The 26,380-nt window shown below is 34.2% G+C and overlaps 1 protein-coding gene across 9 annotated transcripts in view; it reads right to left on the bottom strand.

Annotated features, from left to right (window-relative positions):
• LOC107886342 (ADP-ribosylation factor GTPase-activating protein AGD2) overlaps positions 1 to 22,015 on the bottom strand; it is a 50,707-nt gene extending 28,692 nt beyond the window's left edge. For 6 of the 9 annotated variants that reach the window (XM_016810251.2, XM_016810254.2, XM_016810252.2 and 3 more), the window contains exons 1-7: positions 21,789 to 22,015; positions 21,359 to 21,435; positions 20,901 to 21,010; positions 19,042 to 19,112; positions 17,718 to 17,780; positions 17,012 to 17,056; positions 16,369 to 16,434 (exon numbers count right to left, since the gene is read on the bottom strand). In XM_016810251.2, the coding sequence (XP_016665740.1) occupies positions 16,369 to 16,434; positions 17,012 to 17,056; positions 17,718 to 17,780; positions 19,042 to 19,112; positions 20,901 to 21,010; positions 21,359 to 21,435; positions 21,789 to 21,836 (480 nt within the window). In that variant the 5' untranslated portion in view covers positions 21,837 to 22,015. Of the gene's footprint in view, positions 1 to 16,368; positions 16,435 to 17,011; positions 17,057 to 17,717; positions 17,781 to 19,041; positions 19,113 to 19,480; positions 19,604 to 19,693; positions 19,793 to 20,900; positions 21,290 to 21,358; positions 21,436 to 21,788 lie in introns of those variants that run through there. The other 3 variants (XM_016810258.2, XM_016810259.2, XM_016810257.2) reach the window with 3 other exon arrangements.
• Between the last annotated feature and the right edge of the window lie 4,365 nt (positions 22,016 to 26,380).

Below are 26,380 nucleotides of genomic sequence, written 5' to 3'. Positions count from 1 at the left end.
ATAAGCCAGATATGTTTTTTAATGAAAAAGAAAACTGAACCCTACATACAAGTTAGAAACAAGTTATCAAGAAAACATAAAAGATGTGTAAAGAAACTGAAAATAAAGCAAAATGAAACATACTTTCATGGATTGAAATTAGAGTATTTATAGAGAAATAATCAGCTCACAAGAATTCAAAATAAGAGTTCAAAATAAATCAAAACACAATAAAGGATAATAATCAACTAACAAAATATCCTAACAAAAAGAGATTAAAAGTTTAAAAATTTTGACAAATTTATGACTATTATGCCCCTCAAGTTAGGAATTGTAATCCCAGCTTGACAAAGAATTTATCAAAGGTAGCAGCTGGAAGTGGTTTTGTAAGAATATCTGCAACGTGGTTTGTAGCATGAGTTTGCTTGAACTTGTTCGCAAAAAAGAAAAAAATGAATATCAATGGCAATATGATCATGAAAGGCTAGATTTTCACAAAAATAATCAGTCCCAACATTATCACAAAATATCCGAATAGTAGTAGTAAGGTTGTAGTGAAGTTCTTGCAACAGATTTGTGATCTAGTTGGTCTCTGTGAGAGCAGTAGCAACAACTTTAAACTCAGCCTTCATAGATGATTGAGAGACAAATCATTGTTTTTTTAGAAGACAATGAGATGGGTGTATTACAAAGATAAACCACATAACAAGTGGTAGAAGTACGACCATCAAGCCCAGTCAAAATCAGAATAGACAAGCAAGATATTATTAAGGTCTTAGGAAATGTTAAGACCATAATTAGAAGTACCATTAAGATACCAAAGAACTCTCTTTACACCTTTCCAATGACACTCTTTAGGAGAATGCATGTATTGAGAGAGTTTGTTGATTGTAAAACCAATGTCAGGTCTAGTAAACAACAAATGTTGAAGCTTGTCAAGGATGCGTCAATAATAAGAGCCATCAATAGTGACACCAGTAAGAGTTTTAAAAAACTATGGTGGAGCCCATAGTAGTGATCGTAAGGGTGCTTGAATCTATATGAAATTCGTTGAGCATATCTAGTATATATTTTTGTTGGGATTAAATAATGCCAGTAGAGGAGTAAATTACCTCAACTCTCAAGAAGTATAAAAGACACCCAAGATCTTCGAGAGAGAATCGACTAGCAAGACCATCAATAATAGATTTGACACCACTTGTAGTATTTCCAGTAACAATAATATCATCAACATAAATTAACACAAACAATTAATCCATAATTATGAAAGATAAATAAGGATGAGTCAATCTGGACCTCGAAAAGCCCACAATAGCTAGATAATTCTGAAGTTTAGTGTACCAAACGTGAGAAGCCTATTTAAGGCCGTAAATTACTTTCTTTAGCTTGCATACATAAGAGGGAAGAATGGGATCTTCAAGCCCCAGTGGTTGTCTCAGATGAATATCCTTTGTAAGATGATCTCAAAGGAAGGTATTGTTAACATCAAGGCCAGGTTATTGATTGAAGCTTTTTGCCATAAGTCTCACCTTATACCTATCAAACGTTCCATGGATTTATATTGAATGCGAAAAAGCCACTTATGTCACGGGGTTAGACCTTTCGTTTCGTAATTCGTGCGGTCTTAGGCGATTTCTTCATTTCAAATGCGCCTAAGTCAGTCTAACTCTCGCAAAGTGAGAATTCTCGTAGAATCTCTCAAAGGCACCAAAAATATATCGAAAGCAACTCAAAGACAAAAGAAAGCTCAAAAAAATAGAATAGCCACAAAAAAGTAAAGCACGCCAAGTATGTTTGAGTAAACGCTCTCAATATATTTTTTAACTCAAAGAATAGGATATAATGGATGATTATAGATGAGGGGGAGGACTTTTATTTATAGTTAAGCTCCCCCAAATCCAATGGTACAACTAGCTTTACATCGACGGATGAGATCAAAACATAACTACAATTAAAGGATTTACATAATCCCTAAGATTACAAATCAAATTTTATCAAATTACAAATCTTCTAGGTTACTTTCCCTATTTATTAAGGTAGCTCTAATTTTCCATAAGGGCTTCGCTGGGTCGCCCAGGCTTCAAGTAAATTAGCTTCGTCACTTTTTCTTCAAATCAGGCCAATTAAAATGGGTTAAATGAGCCCTATTTAATAGATTGACCTTCGTGGGATGTTCTTTCTGCAATAATCACGGGCTTTGAACCGCGGCGGCCCGTGACACTTACAGTCTACTACGTTTCGAGAGGGATCATTAAGGACCAATTCCCAAGTCTGATTTGTCATAAGTTCTTGATATTCAAATTTCATAGCTTCAACCTAATGTGGATGTTTCTTTGGCTTGGTTATATGTGGAAGGGGGTGTAGGAAGGTATTGTAGGAGCAAATATAATCAACTAATGCTTTGGCTTTTGAGCATGTAATCATAGGATGGGTTGATTTTGGCTCAGTGTGACTTTGGTTCGTATGTTGTGAGGGTAGATGGTAGTATGGAAGAGTGAGTAGTAGTGGGAGCATCAATGGGGTGTTTAGAATCCATATATTTTTTGTTTAGTAAATTTCAGCAGTTGGTATGTTTGTATTAGTTTAGGAAATAAAACAAATTTGTTAGGAACAATTGTTTCACAAGTATCAAGATTTGGAGATGTATCTGAATTCGCAAAAGGTAGTGAGCGATGGGCAACAACAGACTCTCTTGGAGGACAAGTAAAAGGTGGAAGTTTTGGAATAAGATTTAATGTTGTGGATAATGGGTTTCAATCTTGATCTTTTTCTACATATTCCCGAGATATAATTTTAAATTTAAATTTTATATGGGAAAATATAGATTGATAAGGATATACATTTTCAAAAAAAGATTACATCCCTTGACAAATAAATTTTTAATGTTGTTGGATCAAAACAAAGATGACAATAGTTTTTATTAGAAAAATCGAAATACACACACTAAGTAAACGTTGGCTCTAATTTGTGTTTGGTGTATGGTCTTAAACAAAGAGAACATAAGCACCCAAAAGTTTTAATTAAGTCATAATTACGTTTTCTCTTTGAAAAGGACTTTTATTTTATAAAATTGGAGCGGGTAACTTGTTAATTAAATACACAGATTGTTGGCAAGCAAAGTTTCATAAATCATGTAGTAAGGAGGCTGAATGCAACAATGTTTTGGTTGTATAGACAACATGACAATGTTGTCGTTTAACTAAGCCAACTCTCTAAGGTGTATAAGAATGGGAAAGTAAATGTTCAATTTCATGTGTACTAAACTAGAAGTTTAAGCCTTGAAATTCACAACCTCCATTTGTATAAATACAAAGAATTTTTGTTTGAAATTTTCTTTCAAGTAAGGTTTGACCACATCTTGAACTTCATCATTGGTTTTTAAGGTATATAGCTACATATATTTAAAAAAATATCCACGAAAAGAGCATAATACTATTTTTCTATCTTTTGACAAAATAGGAAAAGGTCTCCATAAATCATTGTAAACGACTTCAAGTGGACATTGAGTTTGCAAGGTATTTTCGAAAAAGGAAGCATGTGCATCTCATTAGAAAGACATGAGTTACAAGGAATTAAACTTGTGGAAAGTGTAAAAGGAATTGAACAATTATCCAAGAGTTTATTTAAAGTCCTACTATTTGGGTGTCCTAAACGCCGAGATCACAGGTCTATCGAAGGGTCTCTTGTATCTAGGAATGTTTAGGGAAGTATGCTTGTATTTTCAAGCCATTTATAGAGTCCATGCTTAGTCCATCTATGAGCTAGAACTACCCCCGTTTTTAGATCCTTCACACAAAAATAAAAGGGGTTAAATTCAATAAAAGTTTTGTTATCATGATAGAATTGAGAGACAAATGATTTTTCACTTAATATCAAGAGCATAAAGGGTATCTTGTAATTGCAACTGAAGATTGGAAACAATTATATTAGTATTACCAAACTTGACAATTGGAATAGTGTGATCGTTACTCATAGTGATCTCACTCGAATCACGATAGTCCTGTGTAGTAGCTAGTGATTGTGCATCAGAAGTGATATGATGAGAAACTCCCAAGTCTACAACCCATGGTTTGGGTTGTGAATAAAACTAAGTAGCATAATTTGCCTGAGTTTGATATTGATTATGTGATGTTGTGTGACAAACTTTTGCAAAGTGACCAGGACAACCATAGAGCTGACAGTAGACAATATTCCTTGAAAACTATTGCGGTGAAATTTGTTATTGTAAATTTCAATGAGGCCTCCATTGATTATTGTTTCAATTGGAAGATGGAAAACGTCATTGTTGATTACCTAGAGATGAATTTTTGAAGTTATTTGGTTGTCGGTGGTCATTTTTGTTGTTGGGTCGAAAATGACCTAAATTAAGTTGTTGGGCAATAGAAATTGTAACTAGAGGCTTTTCTTTGCACTCTTCATTTTTTAGAAAAATTTCATGATCACGTAGTTTTTCGTACAGTTCTTCAAAGATGATAGTGCTTTCACGATAACGGATGGCAGCAGATATATCTTTGTACTCAAGGCCAAGAACTTGAAGAATTCTAACTAGTTGAACAATACAGTTGCTAATTCATTGACAACGGATTTAATTTCATAAAGATAGTTAGTAACTGACCTATTTTCTTTAGTGATGCAAGCTAGACAATTCTGGAGGCTGATAATTATACTTTGCGATTTACTAGCAAATGTTGAGTGTAAAAATAGCGAAACTTGATGTGCAGTGGTAGAGAGAGCTACAATGGAGGCAAATGTAGGATCGGTAGAGACCAATATAGCATTATGAATAAGCTTGATTTTACGGAACCACTATTGATATGCAAAATCAGTTGTGCGATTTTCATTAGTTAGAGTTTGGGTTGGTGCAACTGTTGTTCCATCTAGATGACTAAAGAGATCGTGACCATACATTAACATTTCTACTTGTGCTTTACAAATCATCAAATTATGGCTGCCAATTACTTTGATCAATACTTGAGAAGTATGGTTGAATTAGATAATGGTATTGGTAGTGGTTATGTTATCGACATTAATAATTGTAGTATCAACCATGTTTATAGGAAGGAAGAAAAAAAGGGCTGAAAAGAGAAAAAGGAAAAAAAAATCAGATTTTGCTCATTTGAACTTTGAAGGCTTTGATTATCATAGCTGAGAATAAGGCAAAATGAAATATACTTCCATTGACTGAAATTAGAGTATTTATAGAGCAATACTCAGCCAACGAGAATTCAAAATAAGAGTTTTGTTAGCTTTGATGTCCTAAACTTTTGATATAACAACATTTAAGATAAATTATATCCTAAATCATTTGGGGAAATATAATTAAAAAATTTATTAAACATTTTCAAAGACTTGCAAAATACTCAAAAATATTCTTTAAATGTGTTTTAATTTATCTAAATGTTTTTAGATTAATACCAAAGTGCTCTAAGGTGTTTTAAAATATTTTTAAGATACATTGATGTGTAAGTCTCGAGACATGAAAATTTCAAAACAGAAATCTGCTTAAGGAGTTGTCTGTCTTGAGACATTGTGCAACATGTTTAGAGATAATTAACATATTGTCTCAAGACACACTGTTCATGTCTCGAGACATGGTCTGCCAACGACTAGATAACAACTATTTTTCAGCCTTGTCTCAAGAGATGTCTCGAGACATGATGTGTAGGATAGTTTTTAAACTTGAAATTAATACTTCCAACGGCTAGATTTCATCCTAAACAGTCATAAACATCCATAAATTTGTTCATTGGTATAAATACAATTTGAGTCTTAAGATAGAGATATCCAATCATCAAGTTCAAGATAAAAGTACTTAAATTCTTTATTTCTTCATTTTCTCTTATACATATCTCTTTAGGTGCTTATTGTTACATCTATTTATCATTCTTATTTCAATTTTTTGAAAGAGCGTAATATTTGTAAGCATACACCTTTGAGAGACCTTTATTGTTTACATATTTTCTTTCTACTTGCAAAAAGATACTTAAGGTTTTTGAGTTATAAGATCTTAGATAATTTGTAAAGGGTTATAGTTGAGCCTCATAAAAGCTAAAGAGTTCTAGTTTAGCCACAAAAGTTAGGGGGAAAGTTCTATCTCAATCTTGTGAAAAAGATAGAGATTGTAAAGATTATACTCTCTCCTTAAAAGGTAATAATTTAAGTATAGTGAATTGGTAAATCTTTGGTTGAGATATACCAAAATAGTGGAGTTACACAATTGGGTTGAACCACTATAAATCGAAAAGTCCAAGTTTTTCTTTCCTTCCCTCATTATTTAGAAGAGTTTGTAGAGAATTTTAAAATACTAGAGCTAATAATTTATTCCAGAGCTTGGTCTGCATCAAAGGTTTAACCATCGAGAGCAAAGCTTCGAGGTCAAAAATATCGAGTTTAGATGACATTTGAGTCAAGGTCAACAAGTTTGCAAGGTCATTCCATCATGTCCCCTCCACTCTTAAATGAAGAAAATCATTCCAGTTGGAAAGTGAGGACGAAATTATTTGTCCAAGCATTTGATTATGGTGCTTGGAGGATTATCTCAAAATTCAAAATTGAAAATGATTTTCTTTTGAAAACAAAAGTTGATTTGAAAAGCTAAAATGAAAAATTGAAAATAAACTTTGAGATTTCCAAAAGAAAGTTAAATTGTTTGAAAAAAAATAAAATTGAAAATGAAATTTGAGAGTTTGAAAAAGGAAAATGAAATCAATTTGGAAAACTCTTTCAAATATGTGAAAGTGTGAACATTTCCATTATTATGGTCATACATTACATAGTTGTCTAAGACAACCAAAATCTAAATGTCTCTTGTAGGTTGTTGGAGCACTGAGGAGCAAAGCACAACAATTTGGATGCTCTAGACACATAAAAAAGATGGATAACCTCGAAGTTTGAACTTTATTGTATATGTTAATTAGTTGCCTATTAATTAGTTGTTTCTAAGCATGATTTTTTTGTTTAATTAGTTGAACTTGTTAAAATTATGCTTAGGGATATTGCAAAGAATTCTAAAATTCATTTAAGTGACTGTTAGGAAATTTTTTTGAACATTTTGATAATTTAGTTTTAAGCTTGCTTAGACAAAAAAAATTGATAAACTTGCAAAGCTTTATGTTTTAGTATTTTAAACACAAGTTTACAAAATTCTTTAAGCTTAAATGATAAGAATTTGATTTTAATAATTTATGGACATGAAAACCACTTAGACACACTTTAAATTGGTTATAAGACTTCACTAAATGGTTTAAAGAGCTTTCAAATATAGCATAATTAACCATTTTGAGTCCAAATTCAAGGAAGTATACTTTTGAAATTTGATTTTTAGATTTCCTTGGTAATTATATCATTTGATCATTTGAACAAATTTGTTTCATTGTTGGAAAGGTTCAAATTGGTCAAAATTGTGTTTTTCAAGTTTTGACTTTTACAATGGTCATTTTAAAAGCAAAAATGAGTTTTAAAAGTTGAACTTTGTTTCACCCATGTAAGTAGAGTAAATTTTAGTGTATATTTGCTGTTAATAGATAGTTCTAGAATGTCATGGGTTGCGCGTCGGTGCTCGCAACCATGACAAACTGGTGCGATTCATCGTGTTCGAGGGAGGTCATTTAGCCCAACCAAACTGGCCCAACCAAACTGGCCCGGTGATTGGAGAGATTAAAAGCCCATCTCAAGAGCCTGATAGAAATGGGAAGTGTTCTAGAAGATATAATTATGGAATCTTAGAGTTCTATTTGTATATAGCTGGTTATGTAAGCTTAGAGTTCTAATTGTATTCAGCTTTTAATTATAGCTATTGATATACTGTGAGGCTCAACTATAAATAGAGACCTCTTTGCTCATTGTATATTCATTGAGTTATTAATAAGAATTTTGAGAGTATTCATTCAAACTTTTCTCTCAAGTGTTCTTGCTTTTGTTCATCTTTCAAGGTCGTTCTTACTTCGTTCTTCTGTTGTTCTTCGTGAAAATCTTAAGGGAATTCTATTGAATCCTTTATTGTTGCGAGTGAAGTTGACTTGGGCGTTTTTGCTGCTGAATCTTTTTTTGTTACAAGTTAGGTTGACTTAGGCGTTTTGAGCAGAGAAATTGCCTAAGGCCGCACGGATCGCGTGGGAAAACTCTAAGTCCGTGACAGTTGGTATCCGAGCTAAGGTTCGAAACCACCGTTGAAAGATGTCAAAAGAAGTTGAGGGAGTGGAGACCCGTGGGAGGGCTAGGAAAGCCAGTCGCTCAAGGGACATATTGTCAGCTTTAGAGGATCGCGTCGTCACTCTCGAGAGTTCAATGGGGGATATCAAGGAGAGGGTTGAAGATGTTGATGATAGGCTCCATGATGGGCTGCAGTCCATGCAGGAGCAGCTTAAAGAGTATGTGACGGATAATATGAAACAGTTGACTGGTAGAGATGATGCCATTGAGGCTATGGTGGTGGCCTTGAAGGGAGAGATTGCGGAGCTCAAGGGTGAACTCACAATCTACAAGGTTGCCTTGGGCAATGGTGGGTTAGCGGCTGCCGCACCCAAGCCCAATATTGATGTTCCCAAGCCCAAAGAGTTTAAGGGAATAAGGTCCGCAAGAGATGTGGACAACTTTTTGTGGGAAATCGAGCAATACTTCTGTGCCAAAGGCATCACGGAGGATGTCACTAAGGTAACTACTGCTGCGATGTATCTATCTGACGTTGCTTTGTTGTGGTGGCGTCGTAGGTCCACTGATGTGAGACGTGGTGGGTCTGAAATCGGAACATGGGAGGAGTTTCGATGTGAGTTCAAAGCACAGTTTTACCCAGAGTATGCCGAGGATGAGGCTCGGGCAAGGTTGCGTCGGCTTGCGCAACAAGGCACTGTGAGGGAGTATGTATAGGAGTTTAGCGAGCTTATGCTCCAAATCTCAGATATGGGGGAGAAAGAGGCATTCTTTTCCTTTATGGACGGATTAAAACCGTGGGCGAAGCAAGAGTTGCAGCGCCGAGGAGTTCAAGAGCTCACCAAGGCTATGTCAGTAGCAGAATCACTTGCTGAATTTGGTGGGAGGAAAGACAATTCCAATTCTTCTAAACCCAGATTAAAGAGTAATAGTGGGGGAGATAAAGAAAGGCCCAGTAGGAACGGCGATGGTAAGAAACCTTGGGACAAGAGAAAGAGTGGGCCTATAAGGTGCTTCCACTGTGAGGGTCCACATATGATCAAGGACTGTCCAAAGAAGGCTGCTCTCAAGGCTATGGAAGCAAAGGGGGAGTCCGATGTGGAGGATAACAACCTTGGATCGATACTAGGGGGTGTCGAAGATAGAATGAGCCATGGTTTGATGTTTGTAGACATCATTGTGGCCGGCAGAAAATTGAATGCGCTCGTCGACACAGGCGCTTCTGATTTATTCATGTCTGAGGAGGCTGCTTGTAAACTAGGCCTTAAGATAGATAATGAATGGGGTCGGATCAAAACAGTGAACTCGGAAAGTATTCCAATCAAGGGGGTTGCAAAGGGAGTGGATCTTCAGCTCGGCAATTGGTCAGGGAAGGTATCCATTAAGGTAATACCACTTGATGACTATGATTTTGTGGTGGGACTAAGCTTCCTTGATCAGGTTAAAGCTCTTATTGCCCCTTCGAGCAATTACATGGTGATTTCAGATGCGAAACATCAATGCATGGTGAAAGTGACAAGGAAGAGAAGCTTTGAGGGAAAAACACTATCAGCAATTCAGTTTGCTAAAGGTGTACGGAGAAATGAAGTCTCATATTTAGTCACCTTGAAGATCGAAGAGACCGCTGAGTCTGTTAGTGAGACCCCGAAAGAAGTGGGACAATTGCTACAATCAGTTCGAGATGTAATGCCTGCTCAGTTGCCAAAAAGTTTGCCACCCAAGAGGGAGGTGGACCACAAAATCGAGTTAGTATCCAATGTGGTGCCGCCAGCAAGGGCCCCCTATCGTATGTCTCCGCCAGAATTAGAAGAGTTGCGGAAACAATTGAAGGAACTTTTGGATGCGGGATTCATTAGACCATCTAAATCCCCATATGGTGCGCCAGTGTTGTTCCAAAAGAAGCACGATGGGTCCTTAAGAATGTGCATCGATTATCGAGCTCTAAACAAGATCACCGTGAAGAATAGGTATCCTATTCCTCTTATCGCAGATTTGTTCGACCAGCTTGGTAGTGCAAGATGGTTTACCAAGTTAGATTTGAGATCGGGGTATCATCAAGTTCGGATAGTCGAGGGGGACGAACCAAAGACAGCTTGTGTGACACGGTACGGTTCGTATGAGTTCCTTGTGATGCCTTTCGGACTCACGAATGCCCCAGCTACATTCTGCACCCTAATGAATAAGGTACTTCAACCCTTTCTTGATCGTTTTGTGGTTGTTTACCTTGACGATATTGTGGTCTATAGCAAGTCGCTTGAAGAGCACGTAAGACACTTGAGGGAGGTGTTCCAGACTTTGAGGGAAAATGAGCTGTTCGTCAAGGAGGAGAAATGCTAATTTGCCCAACAAGAGGTGTCATTCTTAGGCCACATTGTGGGAGGCGGTAAGATCCGAATGGATAAAAATAAGATTCGAGCCATTTCAGAGTGGGAGCCTCCAACCAAGGTAACAGAGTTGAGATCTTTCCTTGGATTGGCAAATTACTATGCCACTTTGTCGAAGGCTACTCCAAAATTACCACTCCCTTGACGGACATGTTGAAGAAGGGGAAGGTATGGGATTGGAATCCAGAATGTGAGAAGGCCTTCAACCAATTGAAGCAAGAAATGACGAGGGAGCCCGTACTTGTCTTGCCGGATTTTACGAAGCCTTACGAGGTACGTACAGATGCATCAAATTATGCTATTGGGGGAGTGCTGATGCACTTAGTCGAAAGATGGAATTCACAGCAATCAGTCAACCTGATGGCTCTTTGTTGGAACGCATTCGAGAGGGATTGTCCCATGATCCTACGGCCAAAAATTTGATTGAGCTTGCCAAGGAGGGAAAAACAAGAAGATTTGGCTTGATGGGGAGCTAGTATACACTCATGGACACCGCCTCTATGTGCCCCATTATGGGAAACTCCGTAAGGAAGTCATGAAGGAATGTCATGACTCGAAATGGGCAGGCCATCCAGGGATGCATCGCACTTTGGCCCTTTTGGAGGATTGCTATTATTGGCCTCACATGGGTGCTGATGTGGAAACCTATGTGAAAACTTGTCTAGTGTGCCAACAAGACAAGGTTGAGTTAAAGACTTCAGCCGGCTTGCTTCAACCCCTGCCAATCCCAGAAAGGCCATGGGAGAGTTTATCCATGGATTTTATCATTGGTTTGCCTAAGTCTGACGGGTTTGCTAGTATTCTTGTTGTGGTGGACAGGTTTTCAAAGTATGCGACTTTTATTCCGGCGACCAAAGAGTGCCCTGCTGAGGAAGCAGCTCGGTTATTCCTTAGACACGTGGTAAAATATTGGGGAGTGCCACTATCTATTATCAGCGATCGAGATGGTCGATTTACTGGTCGGTTCTGGACGGAGTTGTTCAAGTCAATGGGCTCAGATTTGAACTTCTCCACGAGCATGCATCCACAAACCGATGGGCAAACTGAACGAGTAAATGCACTGTTGGAGACGTATCTTCGGCACTATGTGAGTGCCAGACAAAGGGATTGGCCAAAGTTGCTGGATGTGGCCCAATTTTCATATAACTTGCAGCAAAGTGGGACCACGAATCAAAGTCCATTTGAAATAGTGACGGGTCAACAGCCACTCACACCCAACGCTGTTGTGACCCATTACACAGGACCAAATCCGGCAGCCTATAGATTCGCAAAAGATTGGCAAGAGAAGAATGACTTGGCTAGATCTTGTTTACACAAGGCAAGTAAGCGTAGCAAGAAGTGAGCCGATCAGAACCGAAGGGATGTACAATTTCAAGTGGGTGACTCAGTCCTTGCTAAACTACACTTGATTTTACGATATACTGGTTTGCACAAGGGTCTTGTGCGAAGGTATGAAGGGCCGTTTAAAGTTGTGAAGAGAGTGGGCAAGGTGGCCTACAAGCTGGAGTTGCCACCAAAACTTAAAGTACACCCAGTCTTCCATGTAAGCATGCTTAAGCCGTTTCATGAGGATCAAGAAGATCCGAATCGAGGCAAGTCCGAACGAGCACCGATGGGGGTAAAAGTCTCGTATGATCGTGAAGTAGAAAACATTGAGGCAGATCGGGTAATTAGACGAAAGTACCACCGACCACAGCATGAGTACTTAGTTCGATGGAAGGGACTTCCTGATAGCGAAGCAAGTTGGGAACCTACTGAGGCATTGTGGCAGTTCCAAGGGAAGATTGACCAGTTCCATAAGGAGGATGCGACGAGGGCGTCGCTAGAACAAGTGGGGGAGAATGTCATGGGTTGCGCGTCGGTGCTCGCAACTATGACAAACTGGTGCGATCTATCGTGTTCGAGGGAGGTCATTTAGCCCAACCAAACTGGCCCAACCAAACTGGCCCGGTGATTGGAGAGATTAAAAGCCCATCTCAAGAGCCTGATAGAAATGGGAAGTGTTCTAGAAGATATAATTATGGAATCTTAGAGTTCTATTTGTATATAGCTGGTTATGTAAGCTTAGAGTTCTAATTGTATTCAGCTTTTAATTATAGCTATTGATATACTGTGAGGCTCAACTATAAATAGAGACCTCTTTGCTCATTGTATATTCATTGAGTTATTAATAAGAATTTTGAGAGTATTCACTCAAACTTTTCTCTCAAGTGTTCTTGCTTTTGTTCATCTTTCAAGGTCGTTCTTACTTCGTTCTTCTGTTGTTCTTCGTGAAAATCTTAAGGGAATTCTATTGAATCCTTTATTGTTGCGAGTGAAGTTGACTTGGGCGTTTTTGCTGCTGAATCTTTTTTTGTTACAAGTTAGGCTGACTTAGGCGTTTTGAGCAAAGAAATTGCCTAAGGCCGCACGGATCGCATGGGAAAACTCTAAGTCCGTGACACTAGGTTAATATAGTTTGTATATAGGTGTATTTGTTTCCAAGCATGTTTGGAATATGTGACTTATGCTTAATAAGCCATGTGCTAAGTTTATGTACTGTATTTTCACATTTTAGGACACCTAGTACTTTGGTTTGATATATTTAGGAGGAGTATCTTAGCTTGAATTTTTAATAAATTGAAAATACTTTGTACCTTAATGACCCTTACTGAAAGTCATTAGAATTTTTCAAGAAAATGTGAGGCTTATATATATATATATTGAAATTAAGGCCATAAGATCATTTGAACAACTTTGTTCTATTTATAAACTTATGCTTTTATCTTATTTTGAACCTTTGATGACCATTTTACAAAATATAAAATTCTTAAACTCTTAAATTAATTAGAACTAGGATTAAAACTTAGAACTTAAGTTTAGAACTTAAGATTAAACTTAAGTTAATAGGTTAGGATTAGATTCAGTCTTAGGATAAAGAGTTTGGATTTAGGACTCCTCATTGGTATCTTGCTATTACTTGATATATCCTTAGATATCTTTTTCATGACATATTTTGTGCTTTTATTGAAATTTGTCTTGTGCTAATATGCCATTATCACCTCCCTCACATCACACTCCATTGTATAACTATATTGTTATATTATTTAATGGATGTCTTTGCCATGTACTATGCTTATCGATTTATTTTTATTGAAGATGGTGAAATTGTGTGATGCTGAGTATACTTATCGAATGAAATGCTTCTTGTCTGTCTACATGTTTTGTTCATTCAATAATGTATGTTTGTATGAAGTTCTCCTCCTTATACTCTTCATAATTGGTATCATTGTAGCTTTGATGAGCTTTTGATATCTAGTTTGTTGATGCCATTATACTTTTCGTGTCTTATTTAGTTTAATAGTATTTGATATCTAGAAAAAGAGAGAAAATCATCAAGATATGCATCTGGTAACAGAGAGTTCTAAAATTAGCAATTGCTTGTGATCTTTCATTAAATTATGCTTAGCATGCGAGTACCTTCCATTAGGCATGAATTTGGTTTAACTTTTATGCAATTAAGACTTATTCATATGATTTTTAGAATTTTTGTATAAAATATTCTTTATAAATGGATTTCTTGAAGTTCATTGTTTACTTGTGAGAATGCACTTGAATGTTCTTGACATGAATATATTATGACTCATTATATTCTTAATCTTGACATAAAACTGGTATCATTTTTCAAATGTTTTAAATGTTTTTTGATATACTAAAAAAGGGGAGAAAAAGATGAAATTTGCATATGCACTTATGTTTTGAATGTATATCTTCATATGCCTATGCAAATGAATTAATACTCATGCATATATGCTTTATTGATACATTATTTAAATGCATAACATTAGTAGGTACTTTATGCATATAAGCATAACCATGTTTTATTTTAAATGCATGCATAAAATCTTTTCAACGTCTTGGATTTTATTGAACTTCTCCAATGCTTAATTGTCATAACTCTTGTTGAAATTTAACATGTTTATGTTTTGTATAAGTATTTGTGCTTGAATTGTCATATCTCTTGTTGAAATTCAATATGTTTATGTCTTGTTTAAGTATTTGTGCTTGAAAATTTTTATTAAGGGGGAATTATATTTCGAAAATAACTAAATGATTTAGAATGAGCTTTTTCAAAATGCAAATTTCTCTTAAATTTTTATTATGTCAAAATAACATTTAAAACAAATTTGTTATATATTAGATGTCCTAAATCATTTGGTGAAAATAAATTAAAAATTTTATCAAACATTTTCAAAGACTTGCGAAATACTCAAGTGTTTTTGGGAGTGTTTCTAACGGACTTTGGCATGCAAGTCTTGAGACATGAAAACTTAAAAGCAAAAATCTGTTTCAAGTGTTATCTACCTTGAGAAGTTGTGCAGTATGTCTAAAGACAATTGACAAATTGTCTCGAGACACACTATTCATGTCTCGAGACATGGCCTGGCAACAGCTATATAACGGCTATTTTTTGTCCTTGTCTCGAGACATATTTTGCTAGGTCTCAAGACATAATGTCCAAGGATAGTTTTAATCCAAAATCAATGCTTCCAACGGTTAGACTTCATCCCATACGATCATAAACGTCTACAAACTTATTCCTTAGTATAAATGGATTTCAAATATCAAGAGAGATATCCAAGTATCAAGATCAAGAGAAAAGTACTCAAATTCTTTATTTCATCATTTTCTCTTGTACATATCTTTTTAGGACTTTGTTGTTAAATCTATTTATCATTCTTATTTCAATTCTTTGAAAGAGCTTAACACTTGTAAAACACACCTCTGAGACACCTTCACTGTTTATATATATATTTTCTTTGTACTTGCAAAATGATACTTAAGGTTTTTGAGGTATAAGACTTTAGGTAATTTGTAAAGGGTATAGTTGAGCCTTGTAAAAGCTAGAGGCTTCAAGTTTAGCTACAAAAGCTAAGGAAGATTCTATTTCAACCTTGTGAAAAAGATAGAGATTGTAAAAGTTATACTTTCTCATGAAAAGGTAAGAATTCAAGTATAGTGAATAGGTAAAACATTTGTTAAGGTATACAAGCTAGAGGCTTCAAGTTTAGCTACAAAAGCTAAGGAAGATTCTATTTCAACCTTGTGAAAAAGATAGAGATTGTAAAAGTTATACTTTCTCATGAAAAGGTAAGAATTCAAGTATAGTGAATAGGTAAAACATTTGTTAAGGTATACAATTAGGTCGAATTGTCCAAGTTTTTCTTTCCTTCCCTCGTTATTTAGAAAAGTTTACAAATAATTTTAAAATACCAATTTACCCCATCTTGGTATTTTCGGGCCTAACAAGTTCAAAATAAATCAAAACACAATAAAAGATAATAATCCAATCAAATGATGCCTTCATTGGCAAAAAATCAAGCCACAACTCCATCTTTAATATAAGAAACTGATTAGTTAGGTAGATTATCAATTCTTGAAGCAAATGAGGTATTTACTTTTGCACTTAAATAGATGTTCAAGTTTGGAACCAAAAAATTTGTCAATAGTAGATCAATTATGAGCTATTAGATACTAGAAACATCATAATGGATATCTAAGCAGAAAAGGCCAGGTCCTGTAAACATTCCATCCAAGTAACTGGAAAATACTTTCTTCAGATAAAGGTAAGTAAAGAGTGCAATGACTACAAGCTAAATTGATATAAGATCCGTAGTTGCCAGGTCAAAAGAAACAGGAACTTTGTTTCTTTTCAATGGTTTTGAGACAGTTAAATGTTTTCTAACTAGTGAACCAGATTCAATATAGTAGCACAATGAAAAATCTAGTGAAACACAAAGTGTAGTATTAGAACGTCTTCTCTTAGCAGCCTTCTTAGAAATATGTGAGAAATCATTAATTTAAGGAAAAAGAATACCTCTTCTAGCTCAGCAACAATATCTCCTGGCGTATTCTTCTTCAAAGACACAAACTTTTCACGTGCCTGGTAGTACAAAACATTTAACAACAATCATTATATTTTGCAAGAATAAAAAAATATGATGCTATTTTATTATGCTTGATTGGCAGCTTTTCATAAAATTTTAGAGAAAAAGCAGCTGATTTCTAAAACTTCTACAACGAATAGCAATCTCCAACTCTTTTGAAATATCAGCACTTGTATCAGTAAATCCAATGAAAAACTTCTTTAGAATTGAGACATCTTCATCAATGTTTGCCACTTAATACTGAAGCTAGTAAATAGAAATATGTCAATAAATCTATTTTAGGCAACAAATATTTTTAGATTTCAGGACATGTCATCATCAACTTGCTGATTTGGTTTCTCTGTTACATATTTCTATTGGATAGCTCTTGATTCAGAAGAACTCTTGGTGTTATTACATACAACCATGGTGTGTTTTTACCTACTAATTGGATAGTTCAAAATTTACTCCTGATCAGGTGACCCCAGAGGAAAGAGAGGGAGAGAAACAATGAAGGAGATTTAAAGTGTCATTAAGACCCAAATCCAATAATGAACTTCATGTCAGAAAAGAAGTTTCCATTGTCTTTAATACCTGATCGTATGTACTTATAGCTTTGTCAAACCGTCGACGAGACTCCTGCAGAATACAGAGGATGAGAGCTGTGAGACAAATTGGAAAGGGAGGAAATTTAGCTCTTAACACTAACCTAATTAGCAAGGAAGAAGAAGAGTTATTAAAAATGTTCAGCTATTCATGAATTTTGTTGTTATGTTTTCCCATCTAATTTGTTCGCTACCTCACACACCAACAACCCAAGCTCCCACATCAGAATTTATAGTATCCCAAGACATCACATCTATCTTGGAAATATTTGCCTTCCACAATTATCAACATGTATATTCAATGTCTTCATCCACAATGAGTTGTTATGTGGATAATATACAATCTCTCCTAAGTTGTAATGTCCATGACTTAGTCATCTAAGAGTCCTATGTTTTCTTAACATTTTGAGTTTCAGATTCCAAGGTGTACTACTCGTTTCTTTCAAAGTGTGGCAATCATTAACAACCCCCTATTGCAAGCACAACCAAGTTTCATGGCAAAATCTCAACAAGAAAGTGATCAAGTTCATCTCTCAGTGACTTGATTTTTGTTAAATTTTTCAAAAGATAAAATTTCAACACACACGCACAAAGCTGGAAAGTGGGCTAGGCCATGAGAGTTTCAATAAACTGATTATTAAAACAATCATTTTTAGAAAAAAAAAAGATAGAGATGGCTGATAAATAATGTTTACCTTTGCATCTTGCAAATCAACATTCATAAAGTGCATTAACTGATCAATTAACACATGCTCCACCTGTAATTGATATTGAAATCTCAAAAACAAAATTCCTGTAATTGATATTGAAATCTAAAAAACAAAATTGAACATGCAAAACAAAATATGCAAATGATAAGTAACAATTATATTGGACATGTAGAAGGCTATGAGGAAAATGTTAATATTGATTCCAATATATGAAGTGTTTTAAGACAGAATTTTGTTTATCGTGGGGTTATGCAGCAGGTAGCCTCAAGATGACTTTCATGTGCAACAAATATGTCAATGTCTTCTAGTGCTTTTACATGAAAGAGCAAGGTAACTAACCAGAACAAACATGAATGCATCTGCTAGCAATTGAAATCTCTAAAGTAGTTGCATTCGCAAACATGTTAAATACTTTCTTGGGTAAAGCTACAACCTGATCATGCAAATTTGTTTTTAGCAGAAAATATACTGTCATAAGACTGTTTGTAAAGGTGCACCTGCATTGTTTTCAAAAGAAAAATTGCAAAGGTCCTTGGTTTTACAATGTGGTTGCTTATTTCCTTATTAAAAGCTGGCCAAAGGAGCTGATACATTTTGTAGACACATCTGCTATGTCTTTACAATACAAGTTTTAAAGGTAAGTATGTCTTTCAAACTCATTTTGGTAGTAAAGGTAAGGCGAATATGACATTTGACATAAAAATTATCTAATTGAAAAATTGTTCATGCATGGTTAATTAATTCACACAACTTTAAATAAAAATGCATATCCATTCATAGAGATGTAAATATCTCTTACATGCCAAGCACTATGTAATCATGCATACTCGTGTAAACAGAAAGGTATTAAGTGGTCTCACCCCACATTAATATGTGATCTTATATTAAAGTTGGGGCCCTCCACCTATTACCAATTGGTTTAAGGTTGGAAGCTTAACATGGTATCAAAGTCTAGGTCTTGCCATATTGTTCTTCCTACTAAACCCGTTGTAAGGTTGTCCACATTTAGGCTCTATGAATTACACGTGAGGAGTGTTAAGTGCGCTTATTCCACATCTATTAAGTATTAGGCTTGTGTGACCTTATATTAAAGCTGGGCCCCTTAACTTATTACCAACTGGTTTTCGGTTGGATGCTTAACAAAATAGAAATATGCATGCAGGCAAAGAAAGCAGCATTAGTAAGTTGTTGCCAGTAACAACACAGATATAATTGTAATAGGCAATAACAAGAAAAAGGATACTTATCCATGTGTTTTTCAATTGTATAAGAAAAAATTGCTTTCTTTAGATGGTAAACTGACACTCACTTGTGAACGAAGCAACTCCTTATAACTAGCAAGCTCACGAAAAGCTTTGATGAACTTGGACATGATCGGCCCTACAAAAAAGGAACCATGTAAAATGCTTTCGGGTAAAATCTTCAATTTTTCAGCTAGGTTATTCTATCTCAACATCAAAAGAAGCTATTCTATTTTTGAAGCCAGAAATGTCATCTTCTCCTTTTTCATTTTGCAGTATAATTTTTTATCAAATAAACTTGCTGAGGATGCAACAGAGGCTTCAAATTAAGAAATAGATAACCAGGAAAAAAAAGGTGAAATTCTCAACTTCCTTGTACCCAAATATATATACACATGCATATATATATCAATCTCACCTAACAAGAAAGCTAGTGGACTGTGACCAGATAAACTTTCTGTTTAGGAAAATGGAACATTAGTTGGAGAAAGGGAATGAAAATCTTACCCCTAATTAGTAAGTTAACGGTCCAACATGATAATCTCCCTATTGTCTTCCACCAAGACAACTCAACTACCAGATGAGATATGGCCAGCAAAAATCAAGAGTACGAAACAACACAGACTACCACTTGCCAGCAACCATACAATGAAGCAAAGAAAGATAAGCCACTTTCAATATCTCTTCTTCAAGACAAAGAAAAAGAAAAGGTCCACATACCATATGCCATCTCCATTAAATTAAAATCTCATAAGCCAAGGTTCCAAGCAGCCTCTAAACAATGATCTTAGGAGGCACCCCTGGATTCCAGACGCTGATCTAAAATAAATATTTTACAAGTACGCCATCAGCTCATTGTTATTGGGCCTAACAGCAAATCTGCCAGGTTCAGCTTTTGGAGTGTTAACCCAAATTCTCCGAGCTCAACTAACGGGACTGTAGCTTCCTTATACAGGAAAAACACGCATGCACCCACATACACACGTACACACACAAACAAACAAATATCATTTTTCATTAACAATGATAGAATAGGATTCTCCCCTATCCTCTAGAAATTTAGTATTCTGTATATAAGAATCTGAAACACAGAAAACCTAACTTTTAAAAGTTTGTGTTCCCGTTATACTCGCCTATATATTTCAGCTCCATTACAGCATGTCTTTCTGTAGCAGATTTTACACAAGTCACAACTCTGTAAAAAATTACTAGAATAATTTTTCTAAAAGTCTACAACCTCAATTTATTCACCTAACTTTTAACTCTGGAATGTGAGACATCTTTAGTGAATTAAAATATTCAGTGGTAACTATGCGTCCATATATGATCTGAACTTGTCCAGACTTCAGTCCCAAGGCCTCTCCTTTTAAAGTTTTATTATTATTATTATTATTATTATTATTATTATTATTATTATTATTATTATTATTATAATAAAAAGTCAAATATATTGTTTCATGCCTACATCTACCACTCAGACTAAGCATACATATTACTAATTATTCACCAAGTGACCCAAAAGTTAACTTCATATTCCACCCAATGAGATCTCCTAACGATCTTTTTCCTTTTTCTTAAATGCATTAGACTAAATAAGATGAAAATAAGGGCTTTTAAACGTAAACCAAACAGGGAAAAAACAATTGCCAATTGATAGCATTTGTTCTGCAAAGAGGCAAAATGCACATTTAGTTTATGGCCTTCTGCCATTGACTGTAAACAGGAATTTGCTTGAGAAAGTAATCAACAGTCAGAAACGCATATGCGCACGGAGTTAAATGCACATCTGTTATATGTTTCATCCCCAGTAATTGACAAAGCTTGCAAGTTGCAACACGAGAACCAAAACTTTAAACCTAATCAAAATTGTTAACAATAACTAGTAAGACGGGTTTTGTAGTTAAAAGAGGTCTAAATAAGACGACACCTTGGAAACCTCCTATAGATAAACTATAAGGTTCATCCTTCGCACCACCAAATGCTTCTAAAGAATCAGCAAAGCTATTGTCTCCATTATATGCCTCTCCAAGGGCTGCCCTGCAAAAGGAATAGAGATGGAGCAAAATAAATAAACATGTATATATGGAGAAAAAGAGAGGGAGAGAGAGATTCAGAGTGAGATGTATCTTCAATAATTCTTTTTGTATTTTACAACTCAAGTCACTAAAGAGAGCACTTGTTCTCTTCCTTCTTTTATTGGGTCTTGGGAAATTAACTTAATCATATCCTATTCATTATTGCAGTGGAATTATGTCATAGCAGGGGAGAGAGGACAAATTCAAAGTCATATGACAGATGTTCGGGGAACAAGGCAAAAGAATTGAATCCAGCATTTACGGTATGAGTAAAAAGAATTAGCGAATTTAGAAATAGAAAGATACATACATAAACCTTTTGCTTCCTTTATACAGTATTTGACAGCGATTTTTCAAATCGTCAGCCATGTGCTCCAAAGACCATATCTGTTCCATCAACGAAAAAGATTAGAATCAGTTTTTCGTCAATTAAGGAAAAATAGTTATAACCGAAAAGAAATATAAAAATAAGCCATTACTTTAACCAATACCAATTATTTTTGGAAATAAGATTCAAGCGAATTTTGATTCTTCACTGTTCGGTAAAAAAGAAAAGAAAATAGAAAATTTTATATTCAAATGAAACGGTAACCATTGTTCACAATTCGATTCAAAAAGGGAAAAAAAAACTTTTCAGTTATTCATTGGCTAAGCAATCAAACGAAATTATAAAAAAATAAAACCTTAATTCTGAAAACACAAATGTAGAATAGGCAAAATGTGGAGAACTTCGGAGTTACCTGCTTTTGAAACATAGGTGAATCTTCAAGCTTGAGAAAGGCCGACATTGCTAATTTGCTTTTTTTTTTTCTTCTTCTTTATCTTTCAAAATTCAATCTCAAAAGATCGCAGGGTCTGTGTCTCGGATCCAAAATGAAAGTAATAGAGACCGTGCCAGATGAAGCTGATTTATTTGTTTATTTAAAGAAAGATCTATTATTGGAAGCGCGCCACGAACTGAAAATCTACGCCAACTAACTAGGTTCGCGGGCGAGCCAGGGGCTTATATGGGCTCAGTGAGTTTGAGCCTTTAAAAAAAGGTAAATACAAAATGAGCCTATATTTGATTGAGTCTACGGCCCGTTGAATTACGAAGACCGTTGGAAACAGGGTGGTGTGTTATTAAGCAGTGCTTAATTAAATGTTAACTCCTGCTATTTGTCAAAGTTGTATATTTAATTTTTGTACTTTAATTTGATATTTTAGTTCATGTACTTTTTAGATTTTAAAATTTCAGTCCTCATCAAATGATAGAAATTATATTCATTAAGTTTTGTTATTTTCAAATTTTAATGGGGTAAACATATTACTCACTAAAAATTTAGTTAATGGATTAACAATAGCCATTTAACATCAAGACTGAAATTTTAACATTTGAAAAATATAGGACCTTAGAATGATTCAATTGGAGAATATAAACTAAATCTATAATTGTACATATATTACAAGACTAGTAATTGAATTTAACCAAGCAAATTTAACTACTTTTGTTTGGGATTGGACTAAATTTTTAAAATTCAAAAAGTATAAGGACTAAAATTGACAAATTTGAAAATTTTAAGGACTAAAATTAACCAAATTAAAGTATAATAATTAAATCCACAATTTCACAAAGTATAGATACTAATAGCATAACTTAATATTAGTTAAACATTTCACCCAAAAAAAAAGCTAAAAAAATTTAAATATTTAAACACAATTAGAGGTGAGCATGGGCCGGGCCGGGTTTGACTAAAAATTTAGACCCATTTTCTAAGCTCGGGACTAGCCCGGCCCAAAAAACGAGTCTAAAATTTTTTCCAAACCCGACCCGGATAAAAATGTTAAAACCCGAGCCCTACTCGGCCCGCCCATATTAATTTTTATATTATTTTTATATAATTTTAAAATATATATAATACATCAAAACTACTAAAAATATCAAAATAAATATCTCCCAACAAATTGAAAATAAATTTTAAAAAATATTTATACTTAAATAATACTAAGATAGATGCAACTTAATAAGCAAATGTCTCTAAAATAATAACAAAATTAACAAATGTCTTTAAAATAATAACAAAATTAACAATAAAATAAGTTTTATATAATATCCAAACAATAACAACAAAATAATAGCAACATAATAGTAAAATGGTAGTAAAATAAGAAGAAAATAACAAGAAAATAATATTAAAAAATGTAACACCCTCTAATCCTAAACTGTTACCAGAACAGGGTTACGGAGCATTACCAGACCTTTCAGACATATTACGAACCTTACAAAAATAAATAACATACATATTGTAAAACATTCATAATGCCCCTTTTATGGACCCTCGAGGCCCAAAATACATGTTAGAAGTGAATCAGGATTAATCCAAGTGCTCGAGAAAATTTTCATGAAATCTTAAATTTTTTTTATAACAAATACAAAGCTCACACCGTATAGACCAGACCGTGTGGGCTCAATATAACCCCTTTATAATCGTCTAACCAACCCTGCAAACTTAAAACATACCCAATTCAAACTAATATCACAACCATTACAATTTTATATACAATTACTGTAATTGCCTAAATTCAAGGTTATCGGAATAGTAGTTTCGTAACCACAAATCTGATTTAAAGAGAAATTTATTTCAATATTTTTGCATGAAAATTGATATGATAGGAAAATCGTATGAAAATATTGATAGAAATTTTTTTTACTCATTTAGTGGTTAGTTAGAAAAAGAAATTATTGAAGAAATTGGGTAAAAACAAGGTATCGGGACCTCTATCTCGTAAAACCAAGTCGAAAATAATTTTATAAATATTTATGAAATGTTAGTAATGTGGTATTAAAATTTCGTTAAGAAATTTTAATGTTTGGGTAGTCAATTAAATGAAAAGGACTAAATTGTAATAGGTGTAAAAGTTGCTAGAATGATTAAATAGCTTAAGAGTCTAATGAGAAAGGATTTAAAAGGAAATTAGACCCAAAATTTATTTGGGCTGGACGGCAAGGGCATGAAATCAGCAAGAAAATTAATAAATTAAGGGCAAAATTAGAATATTGCAAAATTAACTAAATAAAACTAGGACTAAATAGGAAATATCTAGATTTCTCTTCATTTCTCTTCAATTCCAGCAGCTAAAAATGCCATAGGAGGGTTCTCTAAGCTGATATTCTATAATTTTTGCACCAAGTGAGTTAATCCTTGCCTTTTTCTTGTAATTTTTGTGTTTCTAAGACTTTTACAACTAGGTCCTACTATTAAATTCATTAGTTTTTGATTTCATGGATGAAATTGAAAGTCACCATGGTTGAGTGCTATAATTTTATGATGAAATAGAATGAAATTAAATCTTTAATTTGTTTATGAGATGATTTTATTAGGTAATTTCAATAGAAATTGATTTTTAGGACCTAATTGTGAAAATGCTTCGAATTAAAGTCTATTGCTGAAATTCTGATTCCTAAAGGTTGTAAACTAGTTTAAGGTGACAGAATAAAATGTTTATTGAGAAAAATCAGCTCAATTGAGAGGCTAATTGAGTAGGGATGAAATTATCATTTATTAAAAGCTTAGAGGAAAAATGGTAATAAACAGCTTGCACAAAAACAGTTTGGACAGCGGCAGTAGACTAAATTTGAAAAATCACCATAAATTTTAGAAATTGAATTAGAAGATGAAAAAAAACATGGAATTAAATCTTATTGAGTCTAGTTTCTAATAGAAGAAATAGTGTAAGCAATCGATTTGTAAATTTTTAGATATAATGAATTTTGTGAGACAAGGTCAGAATGAATTTGGGTTCCCCTGTTCTGACTTTGAAAAATCATAAAAAATTTAATAAAAATAATTTTGGGCTTAAATTTATATGTATAAAATCCTGAATGAGTATATTTTTAAGAGAAACAAACAAGAACATCATTTGAATCCTGTATGAAGAGATAATTAATTTTTAGTGAAGAATGATCAGAACTGTCAAACAGCAGAACATGGGTGAATTTAAAGAATAAACTGTACTTATTGAATAAAGCAAAAAATTCTAAAAATTTTATGGTAAGAAGATATACGAGTCTAGTTTCAGGTAAAATTAACAGATCTTAATTTGGAGTTCTGTAGCTCAAGTTATAAATAATTTAGTAACTATGACTCAAATAGACAACTTTGAATAAACTATAAATAATAATAGTTGAATTATAGAGAATGTTGCATATGAACATGAAATGTATTAAATTGATAATTAAATTTATTTATTTAGATCCAGAAGATTCAAATACGAAGTTAGATCGAGGAAAGGAAAAAGTTCGGGATTAGTATATTTTTTTTTTGTTTACAAACAAGTATCAAGGTAAGTTCGTGTAACTTGAATTATATTCTTAAATGCTTGAGATTGTATGCTATTGATGTGAATATGATTTGAATGTTCATTGTATGAAAATTAATGAAACATTGATATATTTGATAAAATGGGAAGAAATCCCGGTTGAATGAAAGGAAAATTCGATGGATCTCTGAAAAGGACTTGACGGTAAAAAGGATCTAGCCCGGACGGGTGATCCTATCTTGATATAGCCCTCCTGGAGAATATGTGTAAAATGGATTTAGCCTGGACGGGTAATCTGAATTAGGGTCTGAATTTAGCCTGGACTGGTAATTCAGATTCAAGCTCATTAGAGTAATTGTCGTTGCAGGGGATTTAGCCTGGACTGGTAATCCCGCTGCAAGGTTGAGGTTCGCGGGAGTGTGCTCTCTGAAATGGAAATATGCGCACATGAATATGAATTGACGGACCTGAAATTGTACACTAAAAGTGTACCTCTGAAAATCCATCGAAATTTCAATAAATTCAACAGGATAAATATATAAAAATAACAAGGAAATGGAAATTATGATATTGATGAGCTCATCAATCATGGTATATATTATTGGTACATGGAAATTATTGTACTAACTTGAATGTTGAGTTTGTGCATATTAGGGTAATAATGCATTGAATGGATATATGAATGTTTATTGTATTGTATTGAAAATATTAGGTAAGTATAATTCTTGTTACATGAGCTTACTAAGCACGAAGTGCTTACCCCATTTCCTTTTTCCCTGTTTTGTAGTGTTAAGAGCTCGGAGGTCGGATTTGGTCGGAGACACATCACACTATCAACCTCAGGATTTCGGTATATAAAGAAACTTTATTTTGGAAATCAATGGCATGTATAAGCTAATAAAGTAAATGTTAACGTGAAATAAATATAAAGTTAGCCATTAGTATGGTTAACAAACCTGGTTTTGGGTATGTGATAACGTTATCTTATAAATATGCATGAATTTATCTTGAAAATATGTTGAATTGGTTTGGT

The sequence above is a fragment of the Gossypium hirsutum genome, chromosome A03 (genome assembly GCF_007990345.1).
Source record: "Gossypium hirsutum isolate 1008001.06 chromosome A03, Gossypium_hirsutum_v2.1, whole genome shotgun sequence".
Classification (NCBI taxonomy): Eukaryota; Viridiplantae; Streptophyta; class Magnoliopsida; order Malvales; family Malvaceae; genus Gossypium; species Gossypium hirsutum.
This window is presented reverse-complemented; position numbering and strand designations above follow the sequence as displayed.